The sequence below is a fragment of the Babylonia areolata genome, chromosome 18, assembly GCF_041734735.1.
Source record: "Babylonia areolata isolate BAREFJ2019XMU chromosome 18, ASM4173473v1, whole genome shotgun sequence".
Taxonomy (NCBI): Eukaryota; Metazoa; Mollusca; class Gastropoda; order Neogastropoda; family Buccinidae; genus Babylonia; species Babylonia areolata.
Window position 1 is genome coordinate 27,437,101 of NC_134893.1, and position 14,380 is coordinate 27,451,480.

Here is a 14,380-nt window from a genome sequence, read left to right on the forward strand (position 1 = left end):
ATATAAACTATTTTTACTGTTTTCCGGGTTGTACAATACAATTGGCCTAATTTTCCTGAACTTTAATCATAATCGATCGAAGTACATCATGGCTTGGTCGACACTTTTGGTTTTATGTGAAGGTCAGACGTGCACTTTTTTTTCTTTTTTTTTTAAGCAGGTGTGGTGTAGCGTATAACTATGGGTCAACCCCGCACGCTCTGACAGCTCCATCAAACTCAAACTGAATTACCTAAGCTTTTACTACGTGTGTGTATGAAAATATGCCCAAATGGACACGCTAGGCATTGTGTTGATGGAGAAACAGATACATAACTTATGGCCTCGACGTGTCTTGCTATATCAAAACTATACATACGAGACAGCTTCGTCTTGTGTGAATGGCGATGACTCTCAAACTTGGAGGCAAGATTGCACTGGCTCTTAATGCTGCAGCCTTGGAAGCTAGTTGGTCTTTGGGAACCATCCCCAACGCCGACTGTCCCAAAACCCTCTTGGCCGAGAGAGTGGGGGTGTGACTTGGGCAAGACACTCCACTATAAATCAAATTCTAGCCCTCTAGAAAGTCAAGACAGCAGTTGCCTCCTCTGCTGTTCCGATGGCCATAGTCGGACACGACTGACTATCATACACATACGAGAAATGAAATTTAATCATCTCTTGAAACAGTGTGGATCGAATGCTCGTGTCCAGGTGAAACGTCACGGACAATAAGGATGAATAGGAAAGGGGTGATGGACGGCGTTGAGGGTCAACAAACCAAAAGGGATTCTTTAAAAATGACAACAACAAAGAAACGATATGATGTGTGTGGGTTGTTAGAAACTTTGCCTGAACAAGCAATAGATGTGAAAGTAAATAAAATTCATGATAAACTGTGCCGTACATGTTCATTGAAACAAACGGGCAATGGAAACAACAATGATATAACACAGAACAGAAAAAAACAAACAACCTGGCAAAACAAAACGAAAAGGCGAGCAGTCAGCAATCTGAAGGAGATGAAAAGAGAGAGATAATGAGCGAGGGAGAGAGAGAGGGGGGTGGGAGGTCAAAGTAAAATAAAACATGAAGTTTTGTCAGGCTTCCAGCCCATGACAGTAGGAGTACATAGTTTCAAGATTGCTCTCTTTATAAACAAAGAACATTTTCTAAAAACAATTATTTGCGTTTTCGAAAGCTAGAAACAGAGAGAACTTGAAGAATGACAGATATCTAGAACACTTAACTGGTGTAGATTCTCCTCCCAGATCCTGATACTTGTGACACACGAAAATAATGTGCACCTCATATCCTATTGTATTGCGACAGAAAATAAAGAATACTAGCTATCATTAAAAGTGGACAGCATCGCAAATTACTATATCTTATGGAGGGACATACCACATCTAAACTTCACAAAATACCCCAGCACGATCACATTTTTAAGCTGATAGAAGTAGACTTTGACAGATACTGAATCTGTAAAACTAGAATATAGCTGAAAAAAGCACGCTTTACAAGTGATGCATGCCAGTCCTGCTGAAAAGAATCTGTGATTCTTTGTATAACATAGTTCTTACACAAAACGCCCACGTAAAATAGTTTTGTCTTTCCAGAAATATTAACACATCGTAGACTTTACTTGAATATATGTTTTCTAGTTCAAACTAGTGGCAACAAACAAAACAAAAAAACATATCTTGTAAAAGTATTTACAAAAAGAGGAATCTACCTGTTAGAGAGACAGACAGGCAGACAAACAAACAGAAATACAGACAGAGGAATAGAGACAGGCATAGGGACAGAGACAGCTACAGAGATAACTGATTCATTAAACCATCTGCCCCCAAAAAATGAATATAGAAATAACAAAAGCTACAGGAAGGTGTGTTGCGAAATCCATTAACATCACCAAATGATAGAAGATGATGAACTATGCAGCTATCATTATAAGAACTGGAGATTTAAATAAAAAAAAAGAAAGAATGAAGGAGAAGAATGATGACGATGATGTTGGTGAGGAGGAGGAAGAGGAGGAGGAAGATGATAATAAAGAAGAAGCAGAAGAAGTATCAGTAGCCCAAGGAGGCGTCACTGTGTTTGGACAAATCCATATACGCTACACCACATCTGCCAAGCAGATGCCTGACCAGCAGCGTAACCCAACGCGCTTAGTCAGGCCTTGACCTTGAAGAAGAAGAAGGATGGCCCACCAGATGAAGAGTGAATACCGAGGCTAGTAATAGAGTGCTATAGCTTCATGGGTAAGTAATGAGAGTTGATTATAAACACTGAATGTTACTGCAGAGTTGACAAAAAAAAGTTTCTATCTTTTCCAAAGGTTTTTGTTTCATAGCGTGTTTTTTTTATAATTCTGTTACAGTCTTCTTCTTCTTCTCCGCGTGTGTGTGTCTGTGTTGTTGTTGTTTTTTTCGTTTGTTTTCGATTTTTTTCTGTGTGTGTGTGTGTGTGTGTGTGTGTGTCTGTGTCTGTGTCTGTGTCTGTGTGTGTCTGTGTCTGTGTGTACCTGTGTGTATGTGTCTGAGAGAGAGAGAGAGAGAGAGAGAGAGAGAGCTCCAATCCCTAGCCCACCACAAATATTTAGAGGGGGGCGGGGCTGTTTTTGTCATTATTATCATCATTACAATTGTTATTCTGAGGTATGTATGTATATAGCGCCTATCCTACAAAAGGGTACAGAGTGCGTAACAGAACACTGGAAAAACAAACCCCCAAAATTAAAACGTTTTGACACAAACAACACTGGAATGAATAAACGAATAAAATAACGGTAGAGGATGGGAGGGGGACTGAGTCGGGGGAAGGGGGGGGGGGAAGAAAGACGGGGGGGGAATATGTGTATGCCAATTGTCGTTGCGCTACATCGGGACTGGTATTTTTCTCCGCCAACAGTTCTTTCAATTCTTATTTATTTATCTATTCATTTATTCATTCTTCTTCCTTTCTTTTTTATTCGTTTAATCACCAGTATGTATTTACCTATTTGTTTATCTATTCATTTATTTATTGCTGGCCCATCATCCACTCCGCTTCGCTGACATAGTTACCCCCCACCTCCGCCGCTCATCACTAGAACTACTCGTACAAACACAGCCTCACTCTGGCTCGTCTGTCCGCGCAGTCTCTATCGATGGTTTGGTGTATATCTGTTATGCATGTGTGGGTGTATGTGTGAATGTGTGTCTTGATGTTTTACATTTATTTGCTTATTTATCATCATTGTTGTCTCGGGTTTTTTGTTTGTTTTTTTATTTATTATTATTATCATTACTACTACCTTTTATATCATAATTATTATTGATTTTTCTTTTTTTTTACTTATTTATGTAAGCTTTTCTATTATTTATTCACCTTTTTTTTTCTTTTTTCAAGGCCTGACTAAGCGTTGGGTTACGCTGCTGGTCAGGCATCTGCTTGGCAGATGTGGTGTAGCGTATATGGATTTGTCCGAACGCAGTGACGCCTCCTTGAGCTACTGAAACTGAAACTATCGAAGCGATTTCGGTTGCCATGTATGATAGACAGTTGTGTCGGACCATGACCATCAGAAGAGCAGAGGAGACAACTGCTGTCCCGACTATTATGGGCTAGAATTTGATTATTGTGGAAAGTATCTTGCCCAAGTTACACACACACATCCCCACTCTCTCGGCTAACAGGGTTTCAGGACAGTCGGCGTTGGGATGGTTCCCAAGACCAACTAGCCTCCAAACTGCAGGACTAAGAGCCAGTGCAACTTTGCCTCCTTTGTTTGAGAGTTGTATTTGTATTTGTATTTCTTTTTATCGCAACAGATTTCTCTGTGTGAAATTCTCCCCAGGGAGAGCGCGTCGTTACACTACAGCGCCACCCATTTTTTGGGGGGGCGGGGGGGGGGGGGGTTCCTGCGTGCAGTCTTATTTGTTTTTCCTATCCAAGTGGATTTTTCTACAGAATTTTGCCAGGAATAACCCTTTTGTTGTCGTAGATTCTTTTACACGCGCTAAGTGCATGCTGCACACGGGACCTCGGTTTATCGTCTCATCCGAATGACTAGCGTCCAGACCACTACTCAAGGTCTAGTGGAGGGGGAGAAAATATCGACGGCTGAGCCGTGATTCGAACCAGCGCGCTCAGATTCTCTCGCTTCCTAGGCGGACGCGTTACCTCTAGGCCATCACTCCTTCACAAACGACTAAGCTGTAAATGATTTCCAATGGTCGCCATGTAGATGTATGATATAACACACCAGAGGAGTTCTCTGCTGATACTGATAAAAGTTCTCTTCGGGATGAAAATAACCAATATTCAATGCTGACAGAGAACGAAAGACTCCATCAGGCAGCAATTAAGAATGGACGAGCAATTCTTTCGTTTAATTTCAGCCTGTTAGATGGTATCTTAAGGCCTGTTTAAGGAAACGCAGTGTGTGTGTGTGTGTGTGTGTGTGTGTGTGTGTGTGTGTGTGTGTGTGTGTGTGTGAGGGGCGCTGAGGTGGGACGTTGTGTTTGTGCAAGGGCCAAAAACAAGCACCAAAAGGAATGTAGACTGAGAGGCCTAAAAAGGGGTGGGGGGGGATTGTCATCCCCGTTGCAGACTTGCAACACTTGTCCAAACAAGCAGCGTCATCAGTAAACACCACAAGACAAGCATTTGAATGGAACCCCCCAAGGAAAGAGGAAAGTTGGCAAACCGAAGCAGACCTGGAGAAGAAGCACCGAGGATGAAATGAAGGCAGCCGGATGGACATAGACCCAGCTGAAGAGGACAGCCCCAAACCGAGCCCACTGGAGGAGTGCTGTTGCAGCCCTACGCTTCACAAGGAGTCAAGAGGCATGTAGACATGTAGCATGTGAATAACTACGTACGTGAGTAATGTACTTAATAACTAATCAGCTATCTAACTGAACAAACAAACCGGAGCACACAGAAGCAAGCGGCTCAAGTGGGCCAAAGTGCAGAATTCCCACACGACGGTTGTGTGTGAAAATATGAAAGACACGCTAGCTTATCAAACGGAGAAGGCGAAGATGAAAGAACCATCATGTCTTCTGATTGTACTGAAAGATTCTGCCGACACGGAACTGATAAAATTGTCGGAAATGGGATAACTGCCTGAGCACATTCCATGACTATACCGTCAATCATCAAGACAAGACTAGACAGGGCATGCCTTGTCTATTATGAAAAAAAAAAAAGAAAGAAAGAAAGAAAGAAAGAAATCCTACTGCACCAGTTTCTGTTCACAGTAGGTCTGAGTAGACAGTCTAACATATCATTTTTCAATGAGATTCTTACTTGGCATTTGAAACAGGCATTATTACATTGTTCTAGTTTGGACTGTTCACTGTCCGGCATACGGTAAGCTCTACTGAATGGGGGAAAATTAAGAGATGTGAACTATGAAAACGAACCAGCATATAGAGCCAATACAAGATGTATCTAAATCCATATATCAAATTATCAGTACAAAAGAAAGACAGGGAGGGGTGGGGGGGGGGACAGAAACATACATAAAGGAGAGAGAGAGATGATGATGATGTTTTACTGAATTTACACATAAGGTTCATTTCAATGGGGAGATGGGGGAATATTTATATTGATGCTATGTTGCTATCCTTCTTGGGTTACGGAGGGTACGGAGGGTAAAAACTGAAATCTTTGTCAAAGAGAGAGAGAGAGAAAGAAAGAGAGAGAGACGGAGGCAGAGAGGAGGGAAGAGAGACAGAGAAGGAAGGAAGGCGTGGGAGTACCGAAAAGGCTGGGCGACTGGCGTTGTTATTATCTGGTGTTAGTTTCTGACGGCAGAGATACAGGGGGAAATCTCAACTAGTACCGATAAGCACAAACACTGGAGTTGAAGTCTCTGGCGGAATTCTTCACATGTGGAGACACATAGAGCCATAATCACTCACGGTGAATCTTTTCTTCTTCTTTTTTCTCAGGAGGGGCGTGGGGGAGTGGGGGGCGGAGAGGGCGAGGGGGGGGGGGATGTACACTAGCTTACTTTCACTAAGTGTCGATTAGTTGCCGTCCCTCTTTCTTTTCCTAAATTATCGTATCTACATTGTTTCACCAACTTACTGTTTGAAAATAAATAAAGCGCTGGTTTAGATTTTTTTTTAAAGTGACGTGCCTTTATTTTAGAATTATATGCGTCTCATTGCTAGCACATATCGATTTATTATTTATTTCGTCATGATCATGGTAGTCGATTTGTCATTTCTCTTCACATTCTCAGTTTCCCCGTCCTCTTCAAAAACCGAATCCCAGCTGACGCAGGCTGACAGAGGAAGGCGCAATAGAGAAGACGAGGAGGGTATTAGGAATGTACGTAAGGGAGTGGGTGAAAAAAATAACTAAATAACAGCTAAAGTATAGTGAAGTTTCAGCTTGTGTCACTCCTGTGTACACGAAAATAGTGTTAAGGATTCTTGACAAAGTAATGCACAGTTGAAACGAAATTCTGTTCAGCATCTTGTACAAAATAAAACACAGAAAAAAAAGAAACGTTACGCTTTATTTTCACACTTCAAAATACAATTTTTCTCTGAAGACCTTGTACTGTCCAGCTCTCTCTTGAGCTTCGTATTACTACAACAAAAATGATAATGTGAAGTTTATTATCATCTCCTGTTAGTTATACATGACAAGCCAGACGAAAATTTTGAAGACAAAACGAATGCTTTATAGATAGTATCTGCGGGGACATGTGGATGGGAGTTGGGGGAGGGGGGTTTTAGAGGAAGGAGCATAATTATCAAATATTATCAATACCACCACGTTTTTCGATTTCTCTTCGCCTTTCCGGTCTACGCCCTGCCCACAACTCTCCCCCCCCCCTCTCTCTCTCTCTGTATGTGTGTGTGTGTGTGTATTAATCGATCTGGATTTCTCATGGTGGTCGCTGCTGTCGTCACAAGACATCTCGAAGGTTCCGTGTTTCATCACCTACACCACCACCTACACCACACACACACACACACGCACACACACACACACATCTCCCACACAAACACACACACACACACACACACACACACACACACACACACACACACACACACACACACACACATGACACGTCTAACATCACTCAAAGTGAAAAGACGTTAAATTAAACACACACACACACACACACACACACACACACACACACACACACACACACACACACACACACACACACTTATACTTATCCACCAATCAGTTTCAGAATATTGCATACTGCTGGAGTCTTCAATATAGAACAGATGCCGAGCACGTGCACATGACAAGATTTCATACCCAAAGGAAATTGGCTTTACAACTGGAATTACACACACACACACACACACACACACACACACACACACACACACACACACACACACAAAGAGATGGATTTCCCATTGTACTGCTACAGACTGGAAAGGGTGTCTTGTAAAAGATTGATGAATGCTTTCACGACAAAATGTTGCAAAAACGCTTATTGTGTATGTGGTAACACGAAACCGTGTTCCATTTTATTCTATTTGAGTGTCAGAAAAACTGTCATCAGTTTACTTCCAAAGTCATGTAAATTGCATTTTTTAATTTTTTTCAGAACAAATCATGAAAGAAATTACGTCCAACCATTTTCTACCTTTATTTAAAATTGCTGAATTCCTGCTGCATTGTCTGACATGAGTGTTTCTTTGATGCGACCAACATACATTTATTTTACCATTTCTCTTGTTCTCGTCCTTAATTTCCGTTACAGTTTGATGGTTACGGGTTGTTGATTTCACTGTTCTAATTCATCCTTTCTCTGTGTATTTGTTTGTATTTGTATTTCTTTTTATCACAACAGATTTCTCTGTGTGAAATTCGGGCTGCTCTCTCCAGGCAGAGCGTGTCACTACACTATAGCGCCACCCTTTTTTTTTTTCTTTTTTTTTCCTGCTCGCAGTTTTATTTGTTTTTCCTATTGAAGTGGATTTTTCGACAGAATTTGGTCAGACATCCGAATGACTAGTGTCCAGACCACCACTCAAGGTCTAGTGGAGGGGGAGAAAATATCGGCGGCTGAGCCGTGATTCGAACCAGCGCGCTCAGATTTTCTCGTTTCCTAGGCGGACGCGTTACCTCTTGGCCATCACTCCACATATCCCTTTTAACCATCATTCCCTTCCCCAGCCTCACCTCTCACATACTAACATATACGCACACACATCATAGGTCTGATAATACTCATTATGAAAAGTCGTTAAACTGAGAACACACACACACACACACACACACACACACACACACACACACACACACACACACACACACACACACATACACACATCTTCATGGCTAACTTGATTCACCGACACAGCACGATCTATCTACTATACTATAGAAGAAGCGATCAAACGGCTCTTTTTTTTCCCACCAACCAAAAAGAAGGGAAAAAATCTCCTACGGCGTCTTCTGGGCCAATACTGACAAAGAACAATGATTTTGTATTGATCAATCGTTCTAATCCGCCTTTCAGAAACGACTCGTCATGCCATTGAAACTCCTAACTCCGCCCCCCACGCAAGGTACTCACCCAAAGAAAGCCCTGGATGGGGTCGGCAGGGCCAGCCAGAAGAAGAGCAGGCAGCACAAGAGCCACCGACTACTAGCCCGCTCGCTCATGGTGGTCGCTGCTGTCGTCACAAGACATCTCGAAGGTTCCGTGCTTCACCACCTACACCACCACCACCACCACCACCCGACACCACCTCCCAGTTTGGACACAAGAGAGGAAGAAGTGGTCATCCTCGCCGGCCGGGCTACTGACCTCCACTGGGCTGTTTGTCCACCCCGACGGCACTTGTTCTCAAGTTAACTTCTTCTTATGCCACACACACACACCCACCACAAGCCGTCTGTCTACCCCGACACTTGTCCTCAAGTTAACGTCTTCTTCTGCACACCCAACACACCCACCACAAGCTGTCTGTCCACCCCTCTTGTGCACACCCACACACTGGGACACACACCCCCAAAGACGCACAGCCACAAGTACACATACACACACACACACACAATCCCAACGAACCACTGAACTGGGGCGCCACCACACTTCTTCTGAGTCTCTGGCTATAAGATGTCGTGAGGTACCATCCCAGAAAGATCACAATTGGCTGTGCCGCCGCGTCTCGTCATCCTCAATGAATCACAAACTTTTTTCTGTCCCCAAAAGGCAAAGGAGAATTAAAGAGGGAGAGAGAGAAAGAGAAAGAGGCGGGGTGGGAGGGTGGAGGGGTGGGGGGGGGAATGGAGGGGTGCAGGGACGTTCTGGAAACCAGGACGTGTCTCAATGAAAGGGAAAACAGTTCCAGTTGTTGCCGGGCATTAGCCGCGCAGAACAAACAGGGATTTGACATCGACCTTTTCGGGACGTGACGCCAGTCCTGCTCTCCATTCATAACCGTGAAAGCCCTTGCATTGAGAAAAAAAAAAAAAAAAAAGGGTGCGATCCTTCCGTCCGTTTTCCTGTGACTGTTTGTCGCCCACTCTCGTTTCTGTCTTTCTTACTTTTCTCCCCCTTTCAGCGTGTAGCAATGCGTTACGTCCAGTTGAAAAGGCACACAAATCTGTTATGTGTTGAAGTTGATTGTATACGTAAGGCACAGAAATGAAAGGCACAAAAGCTGGAAAGAATCAAATTAATAAGCAAACGGAAAATGTTTTGGCACCTCTTTACCTAGTAATAATTATATCGTGCTGAGAACAAAACAAAACAAAAACAAAAAAAGAAATCGAAATTTAAACAACTAATAAATCCATTTTCTAGATGCGGCATTCACCAAGCACAAACAACACAAAACAAACAGAAAACAAACAAGAAAAGAAAAAGGAAAAACAATACAAAAACAAGTTATCACTCAGTGAGTAATCCATTTCCAAATTATTCAGAAAAAAAAAATCGTAAAATTACACTTTAGTAACTAAACAACAAAAAAGACAAATTATTATCAACGACACCACTACTACACGTTGTGAGCCCTACTGAGGTGAAGGCAGTAGGCAGGCAGTACAGTAAGAACCAAACAGGTCTCCAAGATCCTCCAAGTCACATCCACCCATATACTGGTCCAGCACAGTCTTGACAGACAATCGAGCTCTGTTGAGCGCGGCAGTATTCCTTCGCGGCCGCATGGCCCCCCAACCACGCAGTCTGTCAGTCTCCCTCCGCCATACTAAAAAGCCCCCCCGCGGGCTCGCGGAACGAACAAAATCACCGCGAACCAGCAGGCGAAAAAAAGAAGAGGTGTAAGGACGGTTAAAACCTGTGTGTCGGGACTAGACGGGAGGAAGCGTGCGGGCTGAGCAAGTATAGCCCCGCCGCTACGGGGCGGGCATAAGTCACTGAGGCAGACGTCCCGTCCCGTCAGTCGTTGCAACGATACTTTGGCTAAAAGCGTTTTGTTCTTTATCTTTCTTTGTCTTCAACTTCTTCTTCTTGTATATATATATATATATATATATATATATATATATATATATATCTGTGTGTGTATGTGTGTAAGTACGCATGTGCATGATAATGTACCAATTGTTCTTTTTATTGTTCTGTTACTTTCAATAGACTATTCTAGTTACTATTCTTATCCGTCGTTCTTATTATTTTATTTCTTTATTGATATGTTTTGTGTCGTTAAATGGGCATGACTGTAAAAAGGCCTTTACTGCGCCTAATTCTTTACCCATAAAAGATTCAATCAATCAATCTTCTCTTGGATAATATTTGTAAAAAGGCCTTTACTGCACCGAATTCTTTACCCATGAAAGATTCAATCAATCAATCTTCTCTTGAATAATATTCTGATTTTTTACTCACTTGTGTAAACAAAGTGAGTCTATGTTTTAACCCAGTGTTCAGTGTTCGGTTGTGTGTGTGTGTGTGTGTCCGTGGTAAACTTTAACATTGCAATTTTCTCTGCAAATACTTTGTCAGTTGACACCAAATTTGGCATAAAAATAGGAAACATTCAGTTCTTTCCAGTCATCTTGTTTAAAACAATATGGCACCTCGGGGTGGGCACCAAAAAATTTTTTTTAAAAGAAGCCAAATTATATGCAAACTGAATTTACTGGGGTTTTGTTTGTTTGTTTGTTTGTTTTTGTTTTTTATTCTCTAAACTTGGCACTTTGATCTGATATTCTGAAACAATAACAAGATCACTCATTTTTAACTTTTTTGTTCAGACAGGAACTTCTTTTGCTAAGCATGGAAGTTATATTTCTGATGCATGTCTTTGGTGCAGATAGTAAAAAAGGGAAATTAATCTGTAATTAATGCTAGGGGGGTTAATTTGCTTTAAACTGATCTTTCTCATCTTAAACATTATATTTTGAAATTATACTCAATAATAAAAAGTTTGTGTGTTTTACTCACAGTGTACAGGGCTTTCACTATGTTCATTCGCCCATGTATTCCTTTTCGGAAAATAATAAAATCAATACTACGAGTGGACTTTATAGATCTGTTGTCTGAGCCCTGAAGGTCATGGGCAAAAATCAATTGCGTACACATATTTATACATATTCAAAGCGCGTGCTCATGTTCTTCGCGAACGCGAACGACGCCATTTTGTTTCAAGTTGTTGACCTGCCTGTTCAATCCTATATCCAATCGACAATACACGATCACATGTGATGGAAAGTTGCAGAAGAAAACCGTTAAATATTTATTCAGAGAAAGATTTGTGAACGCCTCATCACTTACTGGATTATGCCCCAAACTGCCATAAAAATATCAACAAAATCAGTAGGAATTCACAGTTAAAAATAATAAACCATGAGAGTTAATACCCTTGATAAAACGTAAAAATTTCCAGTCCGACTTGATTTTTCTCAAAATGAAGTCCTTTTCACTTCATACGACGTTTAGAAGTACTTGTACTTGAATATACATGTTATTAGTTTAACAAAATACTCAATTTTCATATCAACTTTAAAACTATAAAACTAGAATAAACATAAAAGAGAAATTGAATCGTCCCTGTCGTACATTCCCGGCGGGTGTAACTAAACTTGTACATCTATCTAGATCCAGAGAAAACGGCTAAATGTTGCAGTGTGATTGCAGCGATAGCCACGTCTCCTTTACCGCGGACTTAAAAAGAATTGTTAATTGCCCTTAAAGATTTTTTGAGTGCCCAGGATACACCAGAATAATATGATTTAAACAGCGTTCTCACTGCGAATACCGCAATCGATTTATCGCCCTTTAAAAAACATGTTTAAATATTAAATCTTTGAACGTCAGTTAAGGAGCCACGATAGTGTAATGGGTAAGACAGTTTCTTCTCACCCGAACACGCGTGGTTCGAGTCTGCTGTCAGGATTTTTTTTTTTTTTTAACCCGAAGGTTTATAATAAAAAATACAGAACACATTTTAACGATTAGATTTTTTCCTTTTTTTTTTTTTTTTTTTTTTTTTTAAGTGTATCACAAGTGTGTCTTGAAGGCTTTGCCTCTCTTGTCTTTTCAATTTCACTGGCAGCTTTCCGTCAGTCGTTGCAACAACAATACTTTGGCCATACCAAAGCGTTGTTCATTATCTTGTTTGTCTTCTTCTTCTTCTCCTCTCTCTCTCTCTCTCTCTCTCTCTCTCTTGAAATGATATTATTATGATTTTGTTTTCACTTTCACAGGAAGCCGTCAGTCTTTGCAACAATACTTTGGCCAAAGCGATTATCGATTTTCGATTATCTTGTTTGTCTTGTCCCCCCACCCCCCCCCCCCCCCCCCTCTCTCTCTCTCTCTCTCTCTGGAAATGATATTATGATTTTGTTTTGACTTTCACAGGCAAACTTCAGTCAGTCTTTGCAACAATACTTTGGTCATAACGTTGTTCATTATTTTGTTGTCTTTTACTTCTTCTTCTTTTTTCTCTTGAAATGATGCTCTGATTTTGTTTTCACTTTCTTTCTTTTTTTTTTTCTTTTTTCTTTTGTTGGTGTTGTTGTTTCATGAGTTAAGAAACACTTCATGACTGAATAGTTTCAGGAGCTGATCTCCCCCTGAGAGAGTGAGTTGCCAACTGATATTTAACGACAATACAACATTGTTATTTCACCATGCATTAACATATAAGAATAAGAACAAAATAAAGAGATGACGAAGATGAAAATCGACAACAAACTAAAGAAAACGATAAATTTATTCTTCGACACCTCACAAGCAGGAATACCTTTTTTTTTCTTTTTTTCTTTTTGTTTTCTTTTTTTGCATCCTGTGCGACGAAACCCGGGAAAACCATAAATAAATAGATTACAGGAAAAAAACCAAAAAAACAACAACAACAACAACAAAAAAACTAAGTTGAAGACAAAGAAGAATTTGATGCGACGCCTCAGTTTACGACATGGAGGGGAAAAAAATTGTTGTTTTTTATTGTTGTTTTAAGTGAAGGGATAGGATGATTATGGGAAAAGGAAGGAAGGAGGAGAGAAGAAGACACAGAAGAAGAGGAAAAGGAAGAATGTGACGGCATTCTCAACTGAGAGACGATCAAGGGAAGAAAAAAACAAACAAACAGTTCAAGTTAAAATAGTTCACTGATTCTCCAGAGACGATTCTTTCAGGGCCAAACTTTCTGTGCCAAACAAACAAAAAATGCGTGTGGGTGGGTGGGTGGGTGGGTCGGTGTTTGTGGCTGTTGGATGCGGGTGGGTTGGCGGGTGAGTGCGCGTGTACGTTTGTGTGCGTATCTGCGTGTGTGTATGTGCACATTGTTTTGATATACAATGAATACATCATTATATTTATTTGTCTGTAAGATACAAAAAGATCCTTTCTGTCGTAATAGTCATGTATATTATCCGCTTCTATTGAGCAAAAAGGGGAGGCCATTTTAATGTGCAAAAAATGAATGTCTTTGTGATGCAAGTAGATTGTGTACAAGCCATGTACAATATGTAACACACACACACACACACACACACACACACACACACACACACACACACACACAACACAAGCACACAAACACACAAGCATATCCCTTAAATCCGATCAACAGCACTGTTTGTTATAAATATATACATACATACATACATACATACTGTCTTTTTTTTTCAGACAGTTATTCACCCTTTCCAGCCAGAAACCAGCAATAGATTCAATTTCCCCATATCGCATGCGCTGCATTCAGTAATGTAACGTATCACACGGCTAAAGATAACAAAATCACAGGTAATGCAACGAATTTGGATGTTGAGCCTAAAAAGAAATCAGCGCCACTACACACAACGCATTCGTATATCAGGCGATTGTTATTTTTAACCGCCTCGAATACAGATTCTTGCCATTTTTCTTCTTTTTTTTCTTTTCTTTTTATTTCTCCTTTTCCTACTTCTCTGGCTTCACTCCCTGAAAACTCAATCGCAG

The 14,380-nt window shown here is 40.9% G+C and overlaps 1 protein-coding gene across 1 annotated transcript in view; it reads right to left on the reverse strand.

Annotated features, from left to right (window-relative positions):
- LOC143291917 (protein Wnt-9a-like) overlaps nucleotides 1–9,448 on the reverse strand; it is a 78,272-nt gene extending 68,824 nt beyond the window's left edge. The window contains exon 1 of the mRNA XM_076602056.1: nucleotides 8,543–9,448. Coding sequence (XP_076458171.1) covers nucleotides 8,543–8,631 — 89 coding nt within the window. The 5' untranslated portion in view covers nucleotides 8,632–9,448. The remainder of the gene's footprint in view (nucleotides 1–8,542) is intronic.
- Nucleotides 9,449–14,380: the final 4,932 nt, after the last annotated feature.